We start from the raw sequence: 26,204 nt of genomic DNA on the forward strand, positions 1-26,204 counted from the left end.
ACATATTTTTGCAATAGCAGTTGAAAAATAAAATAAATATATAATTACAATTTTTTTTTACAAGCATTCAAATTTTAATTTTGACAACATACGTAAAAATCATAAAAATTCGCAAATTATTTTAAGCTAAAAATTCATGAAAATGTTTCTTTTTAAACCTAAGATTTGAAAATGTTTAATAATCTATAATGTATCCTTGACAGATAAACCGTCTCTGCTCAGTATCGTTTTTCGTGTACAATGATATAATATCATTGGATTCAAATTTAATTCCATCCATTACAGTAACCCACTTGTAAGTAACCTACTGTACAGCAGAGTGACATCCACGACTTATCCGCTTTTTTTTTGTACTGTGAATTTATGTTGTATTTTTTTATTATTCTAAAGTTGTATAACACAAATAAATTAAAAAATTCTAATATGCCCTACAAATCACGACTGCCATTTTTTGACCCTGTAAATTTAATTACATAACTTGGATGCGTAATGGTAATATATTTGCTAACAAAGTAAGATTGATATAAGAAACTGTGTGTGTATTTAATACTTCCCCTCGTATAGGTTCGTAATATTCTTACGTTCATAATATTATGTTTTATGAAACTTTTTATTTCGCTTTTACACTTAAAAGTTTCGTAATAGATTTGGCACTTACTTTCCTTACAATATATCTAAGTGGGTTTTTTTTTTAATAATAATTCTGACTTAAACTTGAGACTTACTTTGTTATAATAATTCATATAATTTCTTTTGTTTAATTTTGAGAACAAGAATTGAAATTGATTCATAATTGTATCATAAATAATATGTCTTCATCGACAGAAATTAAAAAATATATTCCTTTATAGCTTTGTTTTCTATATTTAAATTAATCTAAATAATTAAATGTTGATACAACTATAATAGTATAATATGTTATATTGCTTTTAAAAACGTTTCAATCGATTTTGGTAATATATTTTTTTAAAGTTATCAATTACAAAAAAAAATACTAACGTCCTTATGAATATGATTTATTTCTGGAATACTATAATTTAAACTTTTGGAAATTAAAAGTATTAATTAAAATTAGTAGATACCTAGGTATATTTACTACTAAGACTTTGGTTAAAGTATAAATTACATTTCTTTTATTAATCATTCGATAAAATAGCTAATTTATTATCAACGTGGAGATTATTGATTAACCCGTATAAGTAGCCGTGTTCAACAAAATAATTAATAATTAATTGTTTAGGTACTGATATCGTTGACAAGTCTAAATTTATAAAATATCGCTTATTATAATTTTATTCTTGTTGCCAAATGTGTATCTTATTTTGCTACTTAATTTAAATGTTTATTTGTAAATTAAAACGTGCTTGTCATCGATATCGATTATGGTAAATTATTAGTTTTATTTGTTATCATCCATATGTTTTTGGAAATTACGAAACTTTAATAAAAAAAACACCAACCTAAAAAAACTAATTATCAATATATATTTATGTATAAATATAATATACAATACATAATCTTAATGTAATTATTAATTACTTTTCATTACTTTATGATCTTCATTTTATTAATATAACATATTAAAAAATTATTGTATTGCTGTAGCTTAACATTTTATTATACCGAACATTATAGACGGATAAATATAGAATGGTAGTTATTAAAATTTTATTTGGATTTGGCATATAACACTTATGTTTAATATGTGCTATAAATCTGGTAGGAAATTAAATCTTAATGTACGATGTACGATAATGTATTGTAATAACTTAATGCTGCTCGATATAATAGTTTTAATATTCAAATAATCCTCCACTCAGTGCAAATTATTTAAAAAATATTTTGCATAAGATGATTTGCTTTTATAGTATTGATTTGTTATTAAGCTTCTATCTAAATAAACTACTTATAACAAAACAAAATTAATGTTACAGAAGCCGACGAATCGTTTGACAGTTATTTGCAAACACCTATTGGGACCAGTTACTCACAATCCACTAGTCTGGTTGCCCTGCCTTCTCCTTGTGGTAAGTGTACAGTATAATTTTAAGTTTCCTATATTCAGTCTATCATACGCCAGTATAATAACGGCCGCCCAACCAATATCCAGTATTAAAGATTCAACGTCAAACATTTAAAATCAACTCAAAACATTATTAAATCCATTAATCTCTCTAAAACCGTAATTTGAAGCTAACTCAAAACCATATTCCCATAAAATTCATTATTTCTAACTTTAAATATCTTATCCACAAGCCTCATTAAAATTATCTACAATCCCCATATTATATTAGATAAAAACCGAAAAACATTAACTAACCGTAATGAAATTGTAATCTAAAACTTGCATTACTTGCAATACCATACACTATATGCAGAAACATTTTAATTTCAATAAATAAATAAAAAAGTTTTCTATGTGTCATCGTACAAAACATTATTTTTAGAAGATGATGCTTCGACAGTGATATTGGGAATGGATCAACTAAATCCCCCGATCCCGAATGTGACCATTAAAGAAATCGTCAAGTCTCTGATCGATTTTATTTCCTCTAGGTAAGATATTACATTTTTTTTCTGGTTGATTCGACCTGTATCAACTCTTTTTAATTATTAATTATTATTAACTGGTTATCGGCGTGTTTAGGGGAGATCAACCGCTCTGGCATTATGAAGATATAACGGCCAAAGTGTGGTCCATTCGCAGTGGTGAACAATTGGACGTTTTTCTTCAGCACATTCTCAGAGTGTTCCACGAATTTCTTCCGCATGCTTTGATAAGCGAACGATGGGCACAAACAGCGATTCAGTTGGGACTTTCTTGTTCGTCGAGACATTACGCTGGACGGTCATTACAGGTATACAGGAACTTTTATTTGAAACACACTAACCAATTTCGAACCATTTTAGACTTAATAGGCAATAAATGTATGCACTTTAAATAATATGGTTCATATAGTTCATATATATTTGAAATCTCGAAAATATTATAAATGGTTGTGAATTTTTTACTGTTGTAGATGTTTTTAGATACCTATCATGTTAATTCTATTAGGCGCGCGTGTAATAATGTAGTGAACTTGAAAACACCCCAACACCATAATATCATGGCCACCTCTCCACAATCATTCGATGGGTTTAAAGTAGAAGAAAAGGTGCATCCTTCCTTTGAGCTTTGGCTATGATTTCTTTTAAATACAACAATTATGCTTTAGTCTTAATTCTCATAAAATGCATATGCAAGGTGTAACAGATAGAGCTGACTAAAAATAAAATAAAAAATATACTAATTAAACCTATGACAAACATTGTTAATATTATATAATGATTAAATAATTTAAGAAATATTCTCATTTCAGCAAATTCTCAAAAATCATAATTTAAAAAAAATTATTAGGTACCAAATCAATTTTATCAAAAACATATTGATATTTTAAAAAATTCTAAAAAATAAACTACTTGACTTAGATAAATCTTTTTACCATCAAAATTATTTTTATAATCAGATTCACAAATTAGCTGTTTTGAATTTGTCTAAAAAAATTTAAATCAAATTTAAAATTTTTTATTTTCATTACTAAAAAATTAACGTAAAAATAAATCAATTTTACATATAGCCCTAGCGTCTTTTAATGATAAATAAAAAAAAAGTTAAAAATATTAATTAGAACAAAAGTCAGTTCTTTCTGTTACACCTTGTATATAAAGTATTATTCCGGTTACAGATCGTCATCAAAGAATCAAATTAAATATTGATAAGTGGTAACTGTACTGTTTTAGAACTATTTTTTGATGGTTTTTCGTTTTATTACTTCTTTAAGTACCTATGAAAGTAATATTAAAGTTTAATATGATATTAATAAAATCCTGCGAGATCACGTCGCGGTAACTAAGGTGCATATCTACCACGGTCATACTGCAGTTATTGCCCACGCTACGGATTGCGCTTATGGGAATGAACGCGATTTCATTTGCCTTTTAATGCCGTTCTTTAGAATTGATCGATTTCCACATGACAGTATGGTATAGTAATATGTGTGACGTGTGTGCAGGTTCATTGTGTCTATATAAGCTTGTAAATTATAAGGAATTGTCGAGGTTATAGGACCTAGTTACAAAGGTTTTTGTTATCTGTTCAACTATTACGACCCCGCCAAAGCTCCCCAGTGAAGGGGACAGCACTTCAGGCTAAAATGGTATAAGATAACTCAATTATAGAATATATTTTAGTGTATATAGGTAGAACATTAGACCAACTTACGATAGTTTATTATATACTTATTGGCAATATTCGAGTGCAACCTTTTATAAATCGTTATTCGCCTCCGGTAAACTTAATCAAGTGTAAGAATATAATAATCAATATTTTTGTTATTTTCAGTTTATAATTAAATGTTGAGCGTACGCTAATGTATGATATATACTCAATTACAACATGGCTTTATAACAAACGTTGTTGGCGTAAACATTGTTATTAGATTCTGAGCGGACCGAAGAATGTATTGAATTTATAATGACATGTTTGTTTTATTTACACTATTTCTAGTAAATAAAAAGCTCCGAGAGAGAGAGAGAGAGAGAGAGAGAGAGAGAGAGAGATCTTTGGTTAAAATTGATATAAGAGGAGCAGATCATTATGAGAAACTTGTTGTACTAAGTGTTTGATTCGTAATCAAAACAATTGTGTCTATCATACATAATATTATATAAATACTTGATATTTATGTTTTATATATTTTCAAGTAAGGTACCATACGTTATTTGATATTTATATACCGTCATTGTATGTATTATAATGTATTATATTGTAAATTCCAAATTAAATTATAATACACTAAGGGCTCGTATTACGATAGTTGAACTCCGATTAAACCACGGAATTCGGCCAGTAAAATCAGTGGTTCAAGCATAACCGCGGTTTAAACTATGATTGTTAAACGGGTCCTAAGTGGAATTAATTTCCGTCAGTAACATAATTATTATAAATCGAAGAGGTCAAAAATTTAAAATACCTATAAATAAGGCCAAAACATTTTTTAAATTTATGTCATGTATAAATCTAGAAAAATGATATGAGAAAATGTTTGGTGAAAATATCAAAACAAGCGATTTTCGTTTGAAGTTGAATTTTTTTTATTAAACTTAATAATCTACTTGAATGGATTGTCCATTTAAACGTTAAATTAAAACATTTTATTTTTGTTCTCCCAAAGATTTTTAGAGCTTTGCGCATTCCAATCACGAGCCGAATGCTTTCGGAGATACTGTCAAGATTAATCGAAACCGTCGCCGAACAGGGCGAAGACATGCAGGTTAGTTTTTAAATCTGTTTATATTGGTATTTATATTTATATATGTTGAAGTTTCGTGTATTTTTTTTTCTATTTAATTATTAGTAAAATATTATTTACTCTTAAATTAAAAAAAAAAAATGCACCGTATTACATTTCATCGTCATACGTAATATTATCTATTTTATTCATCATCGATCGTCACTTTTTTTTTTGTCAATCTATAGGGTTACGTGACTGAGTTGCTGTTGACCTTGGAGGCGGCCGTCGATTCGTTGGAAACGGACTTCCGACCTCTAGACATGACCAGAGACATTTTCAAATCCACCCCAAACCTGAACAACAAGGACACGAACTCGATGGTGGAAGGCGGCGGCGGCGGCGGGAGCGGCAGTGTTGCCACTGGAAGCAAACTGCAGCGGTTGGTTGCGCTAAGGGCTCCGGTCAACCGTCGCGCGCCGCCTACGTGCTTCAACCAGGCGTCGCACTTCCGGAGCACCAGTTATTCCGTTTCCCATTATTCTCGGAAGGCCGTGCCGTATTCGCAGTCCACGGCGGCGGGGGCCGCGTCCGAAGTGGCCGTCAAGGACGACGGTCGCAGCAGCGGGGGCAGTGCCGGCGGCAATGGTGGTGGCGGCAAGTCCAACAATTGCGCGGCCACGCAGCAGAACCTCAAGCTGCTCGGCGACTCGGCCACGCAGGACGACAAGCTGACGGTGCTCGGCCAACTGTTCTGGCTGGCGGTGTCGTTGCTCGAGTCCGACTACGAACACGAGTTCCTGCTCGCGTGCCGGCTGCTGTCCCGGGTCCTCAGGAGACTGCCGCTCGACCGACCCGACACGCGGGACAAGGTAGACAAGCTGGCCGTCCAGCTGCGCACACCGTCGTTCCCGGGCGTGCACGCGCTCCTGCTCAAGGGGTGCACCAACCCGGTGACGTATGAACACGTGGTGCCGCTCCTGTCCCAACTCACGCCCCTGCTCGATCTGCTCGTGGTCGACCCGTCCGAAAGTTTGGCATTCCCAATGAACGTCGTCGCGCTTCTACCTTACATGCTGTTGCACTACGAGGACGCCAACGAGCTGTGCATAATGAGCGCTGAAAACATTGCTCAGGTATGTATGTCGATGACAACTTATTACCACAACAATAATGTAATATATTATTGTATCACCCGATATGTTGTTGTTGTAGTTCCACTTACAAAAAAACCTTCCGAAATTTTGTTCTCCCCCGCAATGAGCTTTGTACAAAAATCAAAAACCAATATTATCCCTTTTGCAATTTGGTACATTTTACACATCCTGAAACTGTCTTATACATGTTCCTTTAGGTTTTATGGCCGTTACCTTACAACTGCGTACCGTGTATTAGCTCAAGGCGCTAGTTACGAGACGCCGAGGTTCGGAATAGGTCTAGGAATTCTCCCAGGTCATCATAGGGATCACCAGGACCGGACCCGAAGGTCCGTACCTTTCTGATTCGGGTCAGCTTACGCCTTAGGGGGCCGTAACACGATTGCGGACTTTTTACCTTTTTACCTGAATAAAACATAACACGATTGCGGACTTTTTACCTTTTAATATTTGAGAAAAACCAACACGATTGCGCACCTTATAAATATTTTACCTTTGAGCAAACACAAATATTTAAATAATTTGAAATAAATGGTTATAGTTTAAGAAACCCACCTATAGTATAGTACACGTATACACAATTGCTACGGCCAGTGGATACTATTATTATATGGCGTCTAATAATATTTTATTACTCTAATAACCGATAATAACTGAAGTGTTAGTGGCTGTGCTTTTCCAACGTATATTACGTAATTATTATTATTATTGTCATCGTTATGAGTACATCTTAATTCTTTATTTTTTTAAATAAATATCGGCATATTATTCCTTTTTTTGACGCGTAATTACTGTGATATATTATAAGAGTTTTTTTTTTACTATAGGTATACGTATTAAGTTATTATTAATGTTGGTAAATTTATTTAAATATTTGTGTTTACCCAAAGAAAAAATATTTAAGTTGCGAAATCGTGTTGTTTTTTTCTCAAATATAAAAAGGTAAAAAGTCCGCAATCGTGTTGCACCGGCCTTAGGGTCCCTCCTCTCTCACCAAGCTAGGGTGTTTTTGTTACTATCTAGCGCTAGTCCCACAACCACTGCGTTTCAGCCGAGGCAGGCTCCTCAACCTTGAGGGGCACAGAGTGAAACGGCACGGCATACCGGTTTGGCGTGCGATGGGGCTCCCCTCATCCGACAAGGTTTAAGGTTGACATCGGTGGGTCAACCCGGCTAGTGGTTAGTTTAGGTTAGGTTAGCCTTGGTCCCTGTCAACAGGGTGGAACATGAGTGCTCCTGATATAGGAGGATAGGCTCCTTTGTACCCGTCATCACACCCAAGTTATCCTTTTAGTCGCCTCGTACGATCAAGTTGGATAAGACTGTTGTTGCAATTTTGATCCCCAACAACAGGGATAACTGTCTTATACAGCACCAGAAAATGTCTTCGGACCATCTTTCATAATTTAAATCTAATCATGTGTGTCATGATGTGCAACAAGTGTGCCAGGGGTGTCTTAAGATCAATTCTACGGGGGCTGGAAGGATGATGGTTGAAATGACTCAATAATAGAAGAATAATAATGACAAAAATATGGAATACCACACGATTCACGACTTCTCTTGGTTTGAATCTGGAATGCGCATGGGGTAGAACAAAACAAATTTATTTCATGAAATAAATTTCTTTCAAAAATTCAAAACAACAAAACATTGCACTTGAATTACCAACATTACACTGATGACTTATGAGTGATGTCTTTTCATAATAAGTGCTAATGCATTCGTTCAGACAAAAAATCTAATTATAATATTTATAAAAACTATTATATTTTTTTTTAATTTTAGATTCTGAACGAAGTGATGAATGTATTGATTTTACAATGATGTGTGTTTTATTTTTTTTTTTGTGTTTGTTTTTGTGTCTGTGTACAGCATAGCTAGTCGAAATAATGCTTCAATTTCAAACATTGGGGGTGGTTTCCGATGTAAAAAATGACAGAAAAACGGGAATTTTTACGCAAAACCAGTTTTCGACCAAATCGATATTGGTTAGGTTAGGTTGTAATTCAAAAACAAATCACTATAAATACTTGAAATTTTCACCAAATGTTAATGTTAGTAATATCTATATACAGTTTAATTTTCAAAAATGTTCGACTTTTTTTGAATTATTTATATACCACTGAAATTTTCGATTTTTTTGAGAATTTTTTTTTTGAAGTGTCGATAAAATTTTTTTGGCCCTATCAAAATACTTGAAAATGTAATACAGAGTTTGTCACAAGTTAGTCTTATAGTGATTAAAAAATTATAAGAATACATAGGCACAATTTTTTTTATTAGCATTTGAAGTTCAAATATTGACAAAAATTCGTCAAAACCATGAATATTTGCAAATTATTTTGTAGTTCAAAATTCATAAAATTGTGTGTATTTATATCTAAGGTTATAAAATTCAACACTTAATTTTCCATAAGTTTTCCTTCAAATAGCTATACAGAAAATTTGAAGCGTCATTATAGGAAAAATGTTTTAAGCGTTTGAGTTTTAAATTTCGCGAAACGTCACACTCTAGACACCTGGCTATTAATACCGGGTATGAGTACTACGGGACGACGTCTGGATCAAAGTGCCGAGTAAAATCGATGCCGACGTCTGGGATCGAATTCGTGGTGGCAGTCATTCTATAACGAAAGTGGTAATTTATAGCACGCCGATCAGGCAAAAATTAACGGTGACTGGTGAGTATTCTCCCGAGAATCTAGCCACTCTGCCGGTAGGAGTATATCACCTGGCTGCTTAAACTATATTAAGCAGCGAGTTAGATAGTTCCGTGGCCTCACCAGTGGTCGACAATGAGAAATGAAAAAATCTCGACGTTGAACTGGTAGCTGGTGAAAAACCTATGCCGCCCGGGGGGTGTAAAAACCCTATGGATTGTAGAAGTGACAGGCTATTCTAAGTCGGTCTCGCTTAGCGATGCCGTCCTATCCGCAAGAAAAAGGTCGGTGCCTCCGTCTGAAGGGGGACGAGCACATGCTCACATACCTTTCTTACGGAGTGTAGGACTCAGTCCGAATTGGAACAATATCCCCTCAATAGATTATCAGCAATCCCTGGTTTAAACAATGGACACTGTATTTATATATTTTACTTCAATGTGAGAAACCCGCGGTTGTTCTTCATACTTAATAGTTAGTGATTTTCTATAGTCGTGTAATTATCGAATAAGGAAAGTAATAAAATAATAAAATTCTCTGTGTTTAAAATTGGTTTTACTGACAAAAAAGTTGTTTGTCTAGACAAGTATATGCGCAAACTAATTATTATTTATTAATTTAATATTTCCAGTTATGCACGAATAAAAGTATGAAATTGGAGAATCTGGCCACGGTTATGACACTGTATAGCCGACGCACATTTAGCAAAGAAAGTTTTCAGTGGACCAAATGCGTAGTTAAATATTTGTACGACGCGTATTCTCATTTGAGTCACAACATGCTTGCATTTTTGGTGGAAGTGAGTAAAATGTATTTTAAAACTATTTTAAATTTTAAGAACATATCGTTAGTTATCATTGTTTTATAATTTTTAGCTTCGTGCTGTTTCTACTTAAAAGGGTTTTAATCTAAAGTCTAGTCAGTCGAACGAACAATGAGCATAAGTATTTAAACTATACGAGTACTATTTGTAAATTGTAGTCAAACATTAAAAACTTAGTTTTGTAAACTAACTACATATACACGAGCTTCGTGATATGTATTAGTGAATCACTCGGAGTGAATAAAAAAAAAAATAGTACACTACTAAATATTGTTCCATTTTAAAAAAAATTGAGGAATCGTATATATATATATATATATATATGTTTTTGGGTTTTGTTATTTAACTGAAAAAGGGTTTGAAAGAAAAATTGTTATCCACCTCAAAAACATAATATTATTTGCGTTAAAAATAAATGAATCGTTTTGATGTAAAAACACTAGGTATATAATAAGGGCGTAGTTACAATAAAAAAAATATGTTCAAAATTAATTATTATGTCTTAATATAGGTGCTAGAGAGAGGACCGTATGTCATTCAACTACCGGTGTTGAACATCATTCATTGTATGTTACACTACGTAGACTTGTCGTCGACCACTTCGCAACCGTTTAACGCCGATCTGCTAAGGGTGATCGCCAAATACATAGAGGTATTTAGAAACTTATTATTAAGAAACTTCAAAGCATCAATAGATTCTTATTTTTATTATAATCGGCTCACACCATGTCTGTATTATGCTGCAGGGCGTTAACTACAAAGAAGCTTTGAAAATATTGAAATTGGTCGTGACCCGTTCGTCTTCGTTGGTCGCTCCGCCAACCTCCAACCATTACATTTATTGGGACTCGCACGCCACTGCTTCGCATTACTCATTTTCCGACATCGATGTATTCATGAAAAAAGAATTGCCAGGTAACGCCGTGGTGTATCCACTATATCATAAATCATAATATTATCGCCGACCGTGATCATAACTATATACAGGGCTGACATTTGTTACTTTTTCATATTCATATTATATATTGATGATTGGTCGATCGAATAAATAACTACCTAGTTGATACCAAAATGAATTCCATAATCTTACGGTTTTATGTACAACAATTTGTTTTTTACGACGAATTTTATAATTTTTTTCCAATTAAAAGATTTCGTACATTTTTAGAGCTACATGTTTGGGATTACGAACTCGACGAATCGAGAATCACAAAATAATTTTTTGAAGTTTATTTCTAATATCAGCATTCGACTGGCTATTTTTAGGACATGGTGCATAATACATACTTATTAATAGATTTTTAAGACAAACGACTTGTCTCCCTGATAATAACTGTCGATGATCGTTAATAACCGCGGTGTCGTCCTACGTTATGTGTGCATATATACTGTAATTTATAGGGAGAACTATGGATTTCACGTTTGACATGTCCCAAACGCCTCTGATCGGTCGCAAAGTGGCAGCGGGAGGTGCTGCGCCGGACTTGGAATCGGTCAACTCCAACAGCGGACTGCTGCAGCAGAGACGGTCCACTTCGTTATCGCCATCGGACTCCGCGGTTCCCGGATGGAAGAGACCATGGTTATGTCAGGTATAAACCATAGTCTCGACGATCTGCAGTGCACACTTGCACTCGTACACCTATTATTATTTATAATTAATTTAACTTTTTATGTCGTCATTTGTATACTGCAGAGCCGAGTGCGAGAGCTATTGGTCAGTCTGTTGATGAGCTGTGGACAACGAGTCGGGTTGCCGAAGAGCCCTTCGGTACGTATAATAACGTCGTCCCTATATGTATATTATATTATGTTCACGACCCGGTGACGAGTCGAATAATGTAAAAAAAAAAGTACTTACTTCCCGATATTATAATTATTATATATTATATATATATATATAACCCGTCGATTAATCATTTTGTTATTATTGTTATGTGAAATACCTATATAGGACGATTTAAACACACTGAACAAGGTACGGTAAACGACGTTTATTGCACTGGGTATAGACACGGTTTTAGCTATTATATATTTTATAATTGTTTAATACGTATGCGTATCACGTAATACACGGGCATTTAACTTATACGATTTAGGGTCATTCTTACAATGCTCGGTTAGTGCCTGATAACACTAACCGGAAGAATTTATCATGAGTTAACCGGTAGAATTCTATCGGTTAGTCTTAACCGACACTTAACCGGACATTGTAAGAACGGCCCTTAATGTACCTAATGCGTTTGATTTAGTGAATTCTAACAATAATAATAATGATAATACATTGGGTGGTCAAATAGCATATGATATTATTCAGGTATACGAAAACCAACACCTTTTAACTTCGGTTTAGCTCGGTACCTACGCGTATAATCTAATTGTTGAATCTGATGTTTTCGTTTTTGACGTGCATTACGCGTAAGTATGAAAAATGGTTAAGCATCCATAAGTTTTTGAAAAAAAGTTCGTATTTCCCATTTAAATCAGCTTTATTCAAAAAAAAAAAAAAAACAGATCGCATTGAATTTTTCCATCACTTTATCTTGCAAAATGTAATATACTTAACAATTTTTTTTTATGTTTTGATTTATTATTTCTGTGGAAAAAAAGACAATATTTATTTATTTATTTATTTACTTCAAATACTGCATTAGGGAATTTATTTTAAATAAATAATAAATAATTTTAACAATAGGTGCAAGTATATAACTAAAAAACAAAACATAATTTGGTTTTCGGTTTCAATATTATAACACAGCACTGTGGTGTGAGGAGGGTATGCGTGTATGTATCATGTGTGTGTTTTAAGATATTATTAAAGGACAAATTTGATTGGACATTAAATTAAATGTATAAATAATGTTAGCGGCTTTTCAGGCTTGTAAAGTGCTTAAAATAAATATACTTATATATATTACCTATATTAGTAAGTAAAATTATTTTAATATGATTTATTCTTACTCAAGAGGCTTTAGCTCATATATATTTTGTATTCAGAATATAATATATTTTAATGAAGCATAACAGATGTATTGTAAAAATCATCAAAAATTATTACTACTATTTTTTTTTTAACATTTAAAAATTATTTTATTATCATAATATACTGTTTGAGAATATTAGTTAATAATAATCGAAATTCATATTCTATAAGCAAGCATTACAAGCCTATAGACACTATAGTTACAGGCAACACTTGTTAAACTGTGTAATAGACGCTTTCAGTATTCTTTACAAGTCTGAGCTTTTGTTACCGCTAAGGGTTCAACACAGCTATATAAATTAAATAAATATATTAGAGTTAAACTGTATTATAATATAATATTATGCCTTATTTATCACTAGCGTTGATGGTTGATCGCTCGCTTTCGAATTTTGTACACTGCGATATCATCGAATAAATGTTATTGTTGTTTTTGTTGTTTTTGTTGTTGTTGTTATTGCTGTTGTTGTCATTATGTGATAAACAGACAGTCACGTATCGTAAATATTGTTTAGGGATGGGTCGAACTTCAATTTTCACATATCAGAATCCATTTTTACTCGATGTTTTCGATAATCAGATATAACGACTGGAACATAAAATCGCGAAAACTAATTGGTGGTTATATGGAAAATAACGCCTATATTATTTAAACACGATTAAATTTAAATTACAAATGGAACCTCGATTATCCGGGGTAATGATGGGGATGGGGTCACACGGATAAATGAAAATCACGGTTAATCGAGACTTTTTATCATGATGAAATTTTTTATTTAATTTTAATTAGAAATACATAGGTACAATTTTATAATAATGAAATTTTAAAAATTTGATTCAATTATAATTAGAAATATACATAATGTACATACAATAATTTTATACAAGTTATTAGGGCTTAAAATATGAAAAAAATAAAAAATATATGTAATATAAAATGTTCGATTATAACTACATATATATCTACAGTCCATACTTATTTTTAAATTTTTGGAAGAGTGAGCACGGTCAATCGCAAACACGGATAATCGAGTCACGGATAACCGAGGTTCTACTGTATTTATATCAATAGTATTAATTATCAATACATTATATCGAACTTGATTTTTCTTGAATTGTTTGAGTTCGATGTATTCGACTTAGAGTATTAATTGATTTCTAATGAACATTTAACTGTCCGAATTTCGAGGTATTTTGGGGATTTTTTAAGTTCGATAACCCATCCTTAAAATAGTATCGATAAAATACGAAATAAATAATTACAGTACGGGTACATAATTTTACTTATTGTAATTGTTTTTCGACTTTCCTCTTATACACTATACAGGTGATATTTAGCCAGAGCTCCGAGCTGCTCGAACGTCATTCTAGTAGAGCTAGTAGCACCGAGGAAGTGTCGGCTCCGGACGTGTCCATACCCAGCGATTCCCGGAAGGAACGCGAAGACAACGCCGACCACTTCGGGACGGTCTTCAAAGACTTCGATTTCCTCGAATACGAAAGTGAAAGTGTTGAGGTAAGCACCTGTCGTTATAAACAATTGTAATATTATACGTTACACGTAGGTAATATTCAATGAATTCGACGGGTGATAGACGACGGTATTATTTTATTAAGGTTTGGTTTAAAATGACCATATAAGAATGTAGGTACTAAAGTAGTAGGTTCTCGCTAGTTGAAACGTGTACAAAGTAACACAGAAAGATCTGAAAAAAATAAAAATGATGCTAGTCAAACGTATGACAATAATCGTAAAAATTATATGGATAATTAATAGTTTAAGAAATATACTCGTATCACGAAATTTCCGAAAATCTTTTAAATTAATTTAACTCAAAAAAAGTTTTTATTTTAAAAATTCTAAAAAATAAACAACTTAGCTTAGATAGTATATGCTGTCAAAATTATTTTTATAATTAGATTTACAAATTGGATATTTTGGAATTTTCCAAAAAAAATTATAAATACAGCCCAATTGCTAATAAATTATAAAATTATATAAAAGAAAACAATTTTAAAAATATTAATTATATCAAAAATGATCGCATTAGTCAGTTATTTCTGTTACGCTTTGTTTATATTTTATTTGTACTGAGCAATAGTGGTCAAATGGGGATGATGAGTGAGATAAATTCCCTCATGATTTTTTTTCAATATTTAATATCTGATGATCATAAATTATATTTTCAATAATTAAATAATTCATTTTTAAAAATCAGTGCATTACAAAATAATTTGATAGGCATTGATCCTAAGTGACCCACTTACTCATTACGTTTATTAAAAAATATTAACTTTTTTTAAATATTTTTTTCTACTTTTTATCGTTACTATTTTTTTTTCGAATTTGTTTGGAGTACAGATATTATACAGCATGTATTTTGAATTCTTTATTCCGACGCAGAATATTTTTTGTGGTACTTGCTGACGTATAAAAATCAAATTTTGGACGAGTTTAGTCAATGAGTAATAATAGTTTAATTTAAAGTTTAAATGAGTAGAGTGAAGTATAAGTAGTACGGGATACCCTAAAATCTCAACTTTAAAGACACGTAACTAATTTATCTGAAATTTCGGATTACTTCGAATAATATTTAGGGCGTGTAAACTGTGAAGTTAAATATGTTCACGCTTTCATTAAATTTAGTAAACATCTTTAATACAAATAATTACAATAAAAATAGTGTAAAATAGATCATTTTTTAAAAAATATAACATTGTGCAATTAGATTATGAAAAAGAAATATTTTCAAAAATGTTAGTGTTTTTTTGAAATTATGCGAGTAATATCTCGTGCGTTAAATCCCGAAGGTATGCACGCGTGACCCGTCGATTATTCAAAAACATATGCCATATTACGGGAGTTTGTAATACGTGTGCACAAAAATAAGTATCTATTACTGATGATGGACACTATCGATAGTTAATATCAATAGTACGGACTTCCATATTCGCATGTGCTATTTTAAATTTTTTTTTGATTGAGTAGGTAACTTTTTTTATAATTAATAATAATTAATAACAGACTATTCTGACTAATGTATATGTCGTAACCATTTCGTGAAATCGATCTTTTCATGAAAAGATGATCATTTCGTGAAATGGAAACACGTTTTTTACACTTTCTGAAATTCAAAAATATTTCACAAAATGGTCACTCAATTTTAACATCGCATAATTTTTTTTTTCACAAAGTGGTCGTTCACTCTGTGTACTGAAATATAACATTTAACAACTTATTCTATCTTTCTACCTTTATAGATTTAACTTAAATAATTTTGTATAGTAATAAAGTTTATTTATATCACATTAATTTATTAACCGTAATATTGTGGACATGTTTTATTAATTAGAGCAGGAAAATGAATTGTGACAACGACTGTTAAATTTTTAGACTACCTTTAAAACAAACACTTCTTTTGGTTTGACAAGCGCTTTTACACGAACCACTTGACGGAAACTTCAAGTTTGCAGATTATATCCATATTAATCTCTTGCCCATGTCAAATAATACAATAAATATTTAAATAATATCTAAATTATTATATACGACTATTATACTGCAATTACCAGACTATCTGAAATGTGTAGATGATGATATTTATTGGTTTTGATAAAAGTCATAATCATAATGATGATCATAAAGAATTACTCTTGCGTGAAACTGTCCAAATTGTATCTGGAGGTCAGGGATTTGTAAGTTGTTCGTGTAAAAAAGCTTGTCAAACCAAAAGATGTGTTTGTTTTAAAGGTAGTCTAAAATGTAACAGTCGTTGTCACAATTCATTTTCCTTCTCTAGTTAATAAAAAATGTCCACAATACGGTTGATAAATTAATATGATATAAATAAACTTTATTACTATACATAATTATTTAGGTTAAATCTATAAGGGTAGAATAAGTTGTTAAATTTCAGTACACAAAGTGAACGACCACTTTATGAAAAAAATTACACGATATTAAAATTGAGTGACCATTTCATGAAATATTTTTGAATTTCACAAAGTGTGAAAAACGGTTTCCATTTCATAAAATGGTCATCTTTTCGTGAAAAGATCGATTTCACGAAGTGACTACAACATATATATCTCATATCATACTCTACTATTAAAACTTGTTCGATAGTACCTATCTTATTATAATCGATTTTAAATTTGGTGCAAATTACATTTTCTATTTCTTATACTACCTGAGATGGTGCAAATTACAAAAGCAGTTTAAAATTTTTTTTACAAATTACACATGGAACTATTATTTAGGGTCGATTTTGGTGCAAATTGACTATATATTATGCGTATAATAATATCATTAATCGCCATCATTTGTTCGGTGCTGCAGGGCGAAAGTACGGATAACTTCAACTGGGGCGTCAGGAGACTGCCGCTGGGCGGCAACGACCCGACTACCGCTGACGCCGCGGTTTACCTGGCGGGCGCGGACGGTGTCTTTCAAGTGGAAGAGAGCGTCAGCGAACAGACGCCGAAGCTGAACGCGAAAAAGGGCAACGACGAATCGTCGGACGACGAGTTGGGTTCCGTTTCACCTCTGGACGAGATAGCAGCGTGCAACGCTCAGCTCGGGCCGGATAACGCGTCGTGCGACAGCCACCGAGACCGCACCGATTCGATAACACGTTCCGACACGTCGTGAGTCCGCTAGGATTTGCCCGCGAAAATCGATGACTCCTATTGAATATATTTTTTTTTTTATGCGGTTAAAGTGGTTCGAGTATCGGCGATCTGGGTGACTTGACGCCGTGCAACGCCTCGCCAAACTTAAACGCGCTCATGTCGTTCCAGCGAGACGACACCGAAGAATGTTGGAGGTCCACGGTGAGGTCACTGCTGGACCAGAAGCCGTCCAATACACTAAATATGTTCCACATACTACACAAGGTGGTCAAGGTGAGATCAAATTATTTCGTTTCTCATTAATAATCTACCTATATGCAGTAGTCATTTGATAAGTCGAAATTCGGGGAACTGAGTTAAAAATTCGAATTATCGGAGAAAAAAATTAATGAGGTGAAAAATTGTACCAATTACATTTATTTTTACATTTATAAAATATAAATGTAAACAAAATTTATACTTTACGGGACCCATTTTCTGACTGACTACATTTTATTCGATTTCATAACAACTGTTTACCCATTTCAGAGATTTATTTTAGTAAAATTATACGATTTAAGTCTATAGTTTAGGTAGGTATAAGGCACGAATTCAGGGGCGGAGTGGGAAAAAATTCTGGCCAGGAAAATTAAGTTCCTCCAGGCCACCCAAAATTTTCATCTCCTGGTTAAAAATTGTATTTTATCTAATTTTGTATGTAAATATATACGTATATAGGCAGGCAAACAACAAATAGGTACTAAAATAATATATTATAGTGTATGTATTTTACAGATAAAAATATTAACAAAACTATAAAACCTAAAGAAAATTACACAAACCAAAATAATAATAAATCATAATATGTTCTAATGAAATTAAAATAAATATAGCAACTTACAAAGAATAAACTATTTTAGCTTTAGATATAATTATAATAATGGCTTCATCATAATTTCAACTATCAAAATAATAAAGAAATAATCAATTAAATTCGATTTCGTCTTCGTATATAGATAAATAAACTCTTTCATTACTCTACATTATTTTTTTTCTATCTATACTTTAGGTAAACGGGCCATTTAGTTTCCAGGCCACCGCGGGAATTTTCCCGGTATCCCGGTGGGTCACTCCGTCCCTGGCGTACGATAATATTTAATCGCCATATCGTTATTAGCTTCGCGACGAGTACGTTAATTTGTAGGTTCATCATCTTTATACATATGAACTTACATAATATTATCACGTTCTAGGGAATTCGAATTATAGAGGTTTTGGGGAAAAAAATCTAATTATAGTAAATGTGTCTTACCGACAGACATTGCGAATTATCGAGAGGATCGGAATAAATATATTTTCTTCTAATCATAGAGGTTTTCTTAGGGGACTAAGCGTTTAGTTCGATTCATGAAGTTTTTCAAATTATTATCGAATGACTACTGTACCTATATTAATATGTATAGAACGCGGGGCCCGGTCTCCCTGAAAATGTCATACCCGTACGATAATAATGTATACTCCAAAGTCATGAAATTATTATTCGTTGATTTCAGAAAATAAATATGTAAGTAGTTGTGGGTATGACAGTAGTTATGCAGTTATGATTTATATATGATTTAATACATATATTTTATATGATTTAAGACGTATAAAATAAAATGAGTGTGATTGGGATGACTTTAACAATTATTCTAAAATGATCTGTTTTATATTGTATGATGCGTAACCATGACAATATTAACACCATCTTTCACTATATCTTGTATATTTACATATTATCTGATAATTTCTATAAAATGAAATAGGTATTTGTATTGTATACGTATCACCAATCGTCCATATATTATAATAGAGTTACTTAGCGGAAGCTTTTTATTTTATTTTGTTCATATTTAGATTCAAACATAAAATTCAAAATCACTCGATTTTCGTGCCTACGCTTATCATAACAATATTCATAGTTTACACTATCGGTTTTTACGTTGTTCGTTATATTATGTCCTGCTGACGTGTGTGTGCGTGTGTGTGTTGCAGGACATCATTAGGAAATGCGTTCTGCTGACTCGCGAGGCTTGCGTGACGCTCAATGAGTACGTGGAAGAAGATCCCGCGACGACGGGCTGTTGCCCAAAGAATCACGCCAACTGCCGACAGGTGCTCACCCACCTCAACTCGGCCATCATAGTGTTGACCACGCACGCCGACCCGCCGCTCGTGTGGTTCTCACCCACTGCGCTGAAGTTGGATGGCGCCTTGCGGTTCCCGATGCTCCAGATACGAGAGCACATCGACACGTTGTTGGATCGCAAAGATCAGACTTCCGAGGTATTACATCTATATGCAAATAGATTTTAAAAAAAAATCAAACTTGAGTTTGCCGTGCAGGGTCGTATAATAGTCGCGCCGCTGAGTAGTCACAAAACGAATTTGTAGTTGTGCTCAGCGTTCGAACATACTATAAAGTCGTTTGTGGGTAAAAATAAAATTGTGTCGGCTAGTTAAATACTTAAAAATAATTTTATTCATATTTTACGCTATAATCATGACAATAATACCCGACATTCCGAATTGAAATTCGTTAAATTGCTTTTCGTTTTTTCCACACAATATCTAAATAATATTATCATAGATTTGGTTTTACGCCTTGGTAATAAGTATCTCATATCATCTCCCTCCCCCCCCCCCAACCTTTAACCTAACCCGACGCCATTACAGGATTCAGACGTCGGGTGATGATAGCGAACGTCGCGCGGTGTGTCACGATTGTTATTTAATAATATTATTACAATGTCTCATATCCGTGTCCAGTGTCTGTTTTCCGTACGGGCCACGCTCAAAGTGTGCAAACTCGGCGAACGCATGCCGGAAGGATCGACCACGAGCAGTGGAGGCGGCGGCGGCGGCGTTGTAGGAGAAGGAGGAGGCGGAGGCGGTGCTGGTGGCTGTTACTCAAACGAAGAGTCCGTTTTAGATTTGGGCAGAGCTCTGTACAAACTGCACTTGCAACTGCTGCTGCTCTTGGAGGCCGCCGCGAAGATGTACACCGCGCTTTCCGTCTCGGCCGCCGACAACAAAGTGAGTGTGGCGTTTACATATAATTTCACTATATCGTCGTCACACCGTATAATAGTATAATAGCGTAACGGTGTCCTCATGGTGTTTGCTCGTCTTTTCGTAGCTGCAAAACTTGTCGGCCGAGGTGAGCACCGTGAGGAGAGCGCTTTTGCGTGCCAAAGAAGAGAGCGGAACACACCCACTGGCGCCCACGCCCGAAGAGAGTTTGGTCCAGATACTCCAAGAATCGGACTGGCCAAACGCCCTGACGTACGCCAAACAGAACAAGTACGTCTGTCGCGACGACAAAATAATTTTATCATCGTTTACCAAAATTGACTTGATACTGCACGTATAAGGGTGTCCCTAACCATATAACCTAACCGAGAGGATTTACCAATTGCGATATCTTCCGAAATAATGGTGATATCGAAATTCTGGTTTTGTAATAAGACTCACATGGATAAGAACTACAATTATTTCATATTTTAATGTTTTTAGTAAAAAAGTTAAAAAATATATTTAATTATTTCCAAAAAAATTAAAGATAGCCATTTTGTAGAGTTTATTTTTCTGAAGATATTGACGTTTCAAAATTTTATTTTCATTAATTTTCTGTTTTTTTAATATTTTTCTGAGTTTCGAGAAAAATTGCGAATTATTTAACACCGTAATGTTATCAAACATGTGACCTGCCGCGCCGCGTGCATTCCCATACGGCCGGTCGAATACCACCTATTCCGTGTTCCTAATTGTTAGTTATAAATTATAATTTTTTTGGAAATTTTTTTTTAATTTTTTACAAAAACATTAAAAAAAATGGAATAATTGTAGTTCTTATCCCTATGAAGCTTATTAAAAACCAGAATTTTGATATCTCCATTATTTCGTGAGAAATCGCAATGGGTAAATCCTCGCGGGACACTGTATATGTGTACCTATAATCCACAGAACATACAATATTATGTTATATTGTACAATTTCAGAATACTATTTTTGTCTGTATACTCACACAATCCATGAGTATTTCAACTGTTTATTATTTAATAATCATTGAAGTGTGGAGTTAGAGTAATATCAATTCTAACATTTACCCTCGCCAATTTTAAAACTGTTTAAGTTTTTTCAAACTTTTTTTTTTCATTTAATTTTAAGTGTATTAACAGCAACATTTTTCTAAAGACAACGTATATTTTCAATTCTTTTTTTCGAATACAGAAAATATTTTTTGTAGTACTTGAATTTTGAACGATCAGTTATCTATACTTTAAATATATATAATTAACTAACTCACATAAACTACTCGTTCGAAAAATGATTTTGATTGATGATCGAAATACTCCAAATAATATTCTGCTTCAGAATATGAAATTAAAAACGCATTGTCATTCAAACGAGTGAAAAACTTAAAGAATTGTAATGATGAAAAAATATTTAAAATTTTTTTTTCCAAAACTGATCTTCTGTACCGACTTGAAATTATGCAGAAGAAATACTTTTACAAAAATTATTATTATTTTTTGAAGTAATGAGTGTCTTACGTTAAACTGATTATGTATAACGTGCTATACCGGTTATACTATTTTAATGAGCAAACGATAGTCTAGTTCTCTAGTTGGAGCTTATATATAGACTTCGGTAAAACTTCAAATGTTTTTTTTCTTATGTTTTCATGTTACAGAAATAATTGGTATCCAAAACGTCTTTACGGCGTTAAGATCTGTCAGGTCTGCGAGGACATACGATATTATACTTATCAAATATCATCAATAAATCACAGAAATTTAAAATATGCTCAATTCAATGGCGAATGTAAAAATAATTTTTGGAGTAGGCTATAATAGATAGAAATTACTAAGTGAACTAGCACCTAGAGACCGTAGATAACCTTACTGTTAATAACAGTAATTACTGTAATTTCGGGGTGATGGTGGGGAGGCTGCAACCCAACAAGCCTCTCCTTATATAAGCTCCTCTGCAGGTTCAATTTATATCAATTATTGTAAATATTAAAATATGAACATTTTTGGTTCATGTTTACGATGATTAATTTAACATAGTACATCATGGAAAACTTAGTGTTGAATTTTTTAACCTTAGATATAAATACAAACAATTTTATGAATTTTGAACTACAAAATAACTCGCAAATATTCATGGTTTTGACGAATTTTTGTCAATATTTGAACTTCAAATGCAATTAAAAAAAATTTTTCCAATGTATTCTTATAATTTTTTAATCACTATCTTAAGAATAACTTATGAGGAACTTTGTATTAAATTTTCAAGTATTTTTATTAAGTCAAAAAAATTTTATCGATACTTCAAAAAAAAATTTGGAAAATTGAAAATTTCAGTTGTCTATTAATATCTCGAAAAAATTCAAAATATTTTAAAAATTAAATCATGTAAAGAAAATGCCAATCTTAATAACTTGTGAAATTTTCAAGTATCTACAACTTATACTTTTTGAATAATTACAAATATTTAAAATCGTTTGAGGATAAATCGTTATGCTATTTCGTAAAAATTTAAAATTCAAACGCACTTAAAATTTTTCGTATAATGATGCTTCGAGTTTTCTCTATAGCCACTTCAAGGAAAATTTAATTCTAAGGAAAACTTATGGAAAACATAGCGTTGTATTTTTTAATCCTTAGTTATAAACACAAAAAAATTTATAATTTTTTAACGAAATAATTACTTGCAAATTTTACCGTTTTCGACAGATTTCGTAAAAATTTGAACTATAAATGCTTATAAAAAAAAATTGTTACTAACGATTTTTAACTTTTTTTAGTTACAATAAGAACACTCATAAGGAATCTTGTATTAAATTTTCAAGTTTTTTGGTCATCCGAAATTTTTTTACCGACACTACAAAAAAAATTCTCATACAAATCGAATTCAGTGGCCTATTCATAACTCAAAAAAAATCAAAAATTTTTGAAAATTAAACTGTATATAGATAACATTAACATAAACATTTGGTGAAAATTTCAAGTATTTACAGTGTTTTTGAATTACAACCATATAAAAAAATCGGTTTGAACAAAAATTGGTTTTGCGTAAAAATTCCCGATTTTCTGTCACTTTTTTTTTTTGTTTTTCTCGATGTTTTTGAAAACTGTTGGAAAAAATGTTTACTTTTGACCTCTATAATGCACCAAGGATATTCAATTTCCCCTTCGGAAACCATCCCCAACGTTTGAAAATGTAATAATGTCTGTGGTGCTAATACCTTATTAATCAATTCCAGACAAATTTTCTGACCGTTCTAATTACCTACACATAATTCTCGGTTTGTTTATCACGGGTTAGCTCTGCATGTGATCTGTATGTATTTTTAATTTTAATTAGAAGTTAATGTACTTGGTATAATGTTTAAAATAGTTCGTATTATTTAACTAGACATACAGTTATAGTTACAATATTAGTCATGTCAATTTTCCCTGTGACATAATAATTAAAATTTTTTTTTTTTTTTTACTATACTATTTTGAATATATAATTGGAAATAATACGCTAAAATTTAATTAATTTAAATAATTATTAAATCACAATTTGATAGAATTTAGACACTCTATGCTCGAGTGCATTGTAGAAATCAATAACAATTATTGTAAACTGCAAAACGATCCATAACGTGACCACTGACCATCAACAATAATACTCGTAATATACTAGTACGTAACAATTAAATTAGAGACCTTAAACTTTTGTTTCTCTTTATTAATTTTGTACTTGTCAATACTTTCATTATTATACCCTCCTGTAGTTATACTTAAGAGATTATATTTGTACCTCGTAACCGTTAATTTGTATCTATGAATTGATATTAATATAATAGGAGCGACCCAAGAGTGTTGTAGCCAAGATCTTTAAATGGGAGTGTTTTAATGATATTTAAATTTAACTGGGGGGGGGGGGGTCATCTAATATACATTTTTGGATTTTACAGTAATTTTTTCATCAAAAACACTCTCCATCCCCACCACCACCATTAGCTTTAATATTTACCTTCATCCTGACTATATTACGATGGCATGTTAAAAATTAAAATCTAATTATCTAATTGTATTTTTGTGCCGTAGGAGTCGTTGGCTGGACGAGCTGATATCGACCGGAACGGAAGACGAAGACGACGATGACATCATCAGCATATTAAGCGTATATTGTCACTTGTTGATCGAGAAACATACGGGTAAAAAACGCAAAAATAGAAAGAAAAAAATAACTCGATCGTCCAGAGACCTACTTTTCAGACGTGTATTCAACCACCGTATTTTTATTTTATTTTTTGTTTTACAGACGGATTCATCGTGACCGAAGAAGATCTGGTAAGCGTCACTAACGGGTTGATGACCGAACTGTATCCCATGCTGGAAGCGTTGAACTGCATCGAATCTCGTGTCAAAGAAGGGCAGCAGAAGACGTCGTCCAACAACTACCCACAAAACTAATAATCTTAATAAATATATATTTCTGTGTTTATCATATGGTCATCATACGCAGCTACCGCAAAGTCGTAAAACACCAAATTTTACAGTAATTTTGTATAATATTAAGTCTGTACGAGACAAAATAATATTAAATTTTTTTTTTTTTTATCGTCAGTATGTTATAATTATTATATAATATACTAAATTAATTACTATGCCTACCCACCATATTATTATACTATTAGTTATATACTATAATATATGTCGTATGGTTTGTCTGAATAAAAATATTTTGTAAGCTAACTCGCAAGTAAAATCAAAAACGACGGTTCATTGTTTGCGAGAAAAAAAATGTCGACCATCTTGAAAGTAACACTGCATGCTGCAGTATACTTAATATTTACGATTGTGTTCCAAGATTTAATAATGAAATTGTCTATAAAAAATTCGTGACTGGTCACCGCAGTTGTAGTAGGCCGAGGAGCTGTGTTGTAAGCGGCGTCCACCGATATTGCATGGGGAGAAAAAATAACCAACGATGAATTTAAAAACAATAAATCACAATTCTTTTATAACAATGAGTATGATTGTGTTAGCCACGTTGTTGTGCAACCGATATCGGCCATAGTGTTTTATAACGAGGTTTATAACGTGTTTTATAACTGAAAATTAATGAAATCCTAAGTGTAATTAATTATTACCGACAAAAGAGAGACTGTGATGCGGACTTGATCTATAATTATAATATATAATATCGTCTTAAATTCAGACTTTTTGGTATTATAGAGTATAGAGTCTGAAAGCGAATCAGGTACAAGTGCAACTATTGTATATCTCGTAGCGATTCTGAGACTGGGGGACGCCAAAAATCTTGAAATTATAGTAGCGGGTCTCTTAGAAAATTTTTGCGATACCTATTATACATATTTTTTTTTTTATTATTCTTGATAAATAACTGCCTCGGTGACTGGTGCCATTGGCTACATTAAATAATTACATGTGATTGAAACTTATATATGTAAAAAATATAAAACTGATTTTAATATTTTAGTTGTATATACAATCTAGATTTATAATAATTAGTTTATTTATATCAATATGTTTTAAATTTTATTAAAGAGTTCTGTTTCCTTGAGGGATTCGAGCACTTGAGTAGTTCCGAAGGTTAGATCTTCTGATAGATTAAATGAGTTAAACTGAA

The 26,204-nt window shown here is 32.4% G+C and overlaps 1 protein-coding gene across 3 annotated transcripts in view; it reads left to right on the forward strand.

The window, feature by feature from the left end:
- The window catches only part of LOC149054223 (protein furry-like), a 110,733-nt gene extending 84,529 nt beyond the window's left edge, over positions 1-26,204 (forward strand). The window contains exons 28-46 of one of the 3 annotated variants that reach the window (XM_089230576.1): positions 1,935-2,027; positions 2,451-2,556; positions 2,648-2,858; positions 5,214-5,312; positions 5,519-6,406; positions 9,722-9,889; positions 10,425-10,565; positions 10,660-10,828; positions 11,315-11,505; positions 11,610-11,684; positions 11,868-11,891; positions 14,224-14,412; positions 17,236-17,543; positions 17,618-17,801; positions 19,542-19,832; positions 20,316-20,582; positions 20,686-20,849; positions 24,656-24,765; positions 24,873-26,204. In XM_089230576.1, the coding sequence (XP_089086702.1) occupies positions 1,935-2,027; positions 2,451-2,556; positions 2,648-2,858; positions 5,214-5,312; positions 5,519-6,406; positions 9,722-9,889; positions 10,425-10,565; positions 10,660-10,828; positions 11,315-11,505; positions 11,610-11,684; positions 11,868-11,891; positions 14,224-14,412; positions 17,236-17,543; positions 17,618-17,801; positions 19,542-19,832; positions 20,316-20,582; positions 20,686-20,849; positions 24,656-24,765; positions 24,873-25,024 (3,830 nt within the window). In that variant the 3' untranslated portion in view covers positions 25,025-26,204. Of the gene's footprint in view, positions 1-1,934; positions 2,028-2,447; positions 2,557-2,647; positions 2,859-5,213; positions 5,313-5,518; positions 6,407-9,721; positions 9,890-10,424; positions 10,566-10,659; positions 10,829-11,314; positions 11,506-11,609; positions 11,685-11,867; positions 11,892-14,223; positions 14,413-17,235; positions 17,544-17,617; positions 17,802-19,541; positions 19,833-20,315; positions 20,583-20,685; positions 20,850-24,655; positions 24,766-24,872 lie in introns of all 3 variants that reach the window. The other 2 variants (XM_089230575.1, XM_089230577.1) reach the window with 2 other exon arrangements.

Source organism: Diuraphis noxia, unplaced genomic scaffold (genome assembly GCF_037042655.1).
Source record: "Diuraphis noxia isolate RWA-SAM2 unplaced genomic scaffold, SU_Dnox_SAM2 contig0009, whole genome shotgun sequence".
NCBI lineage: Eukaryota > Metazoa > Arthropoda > Insecta > Hemiptera > Aphididae > Diuraphis > Diuraphis noxia.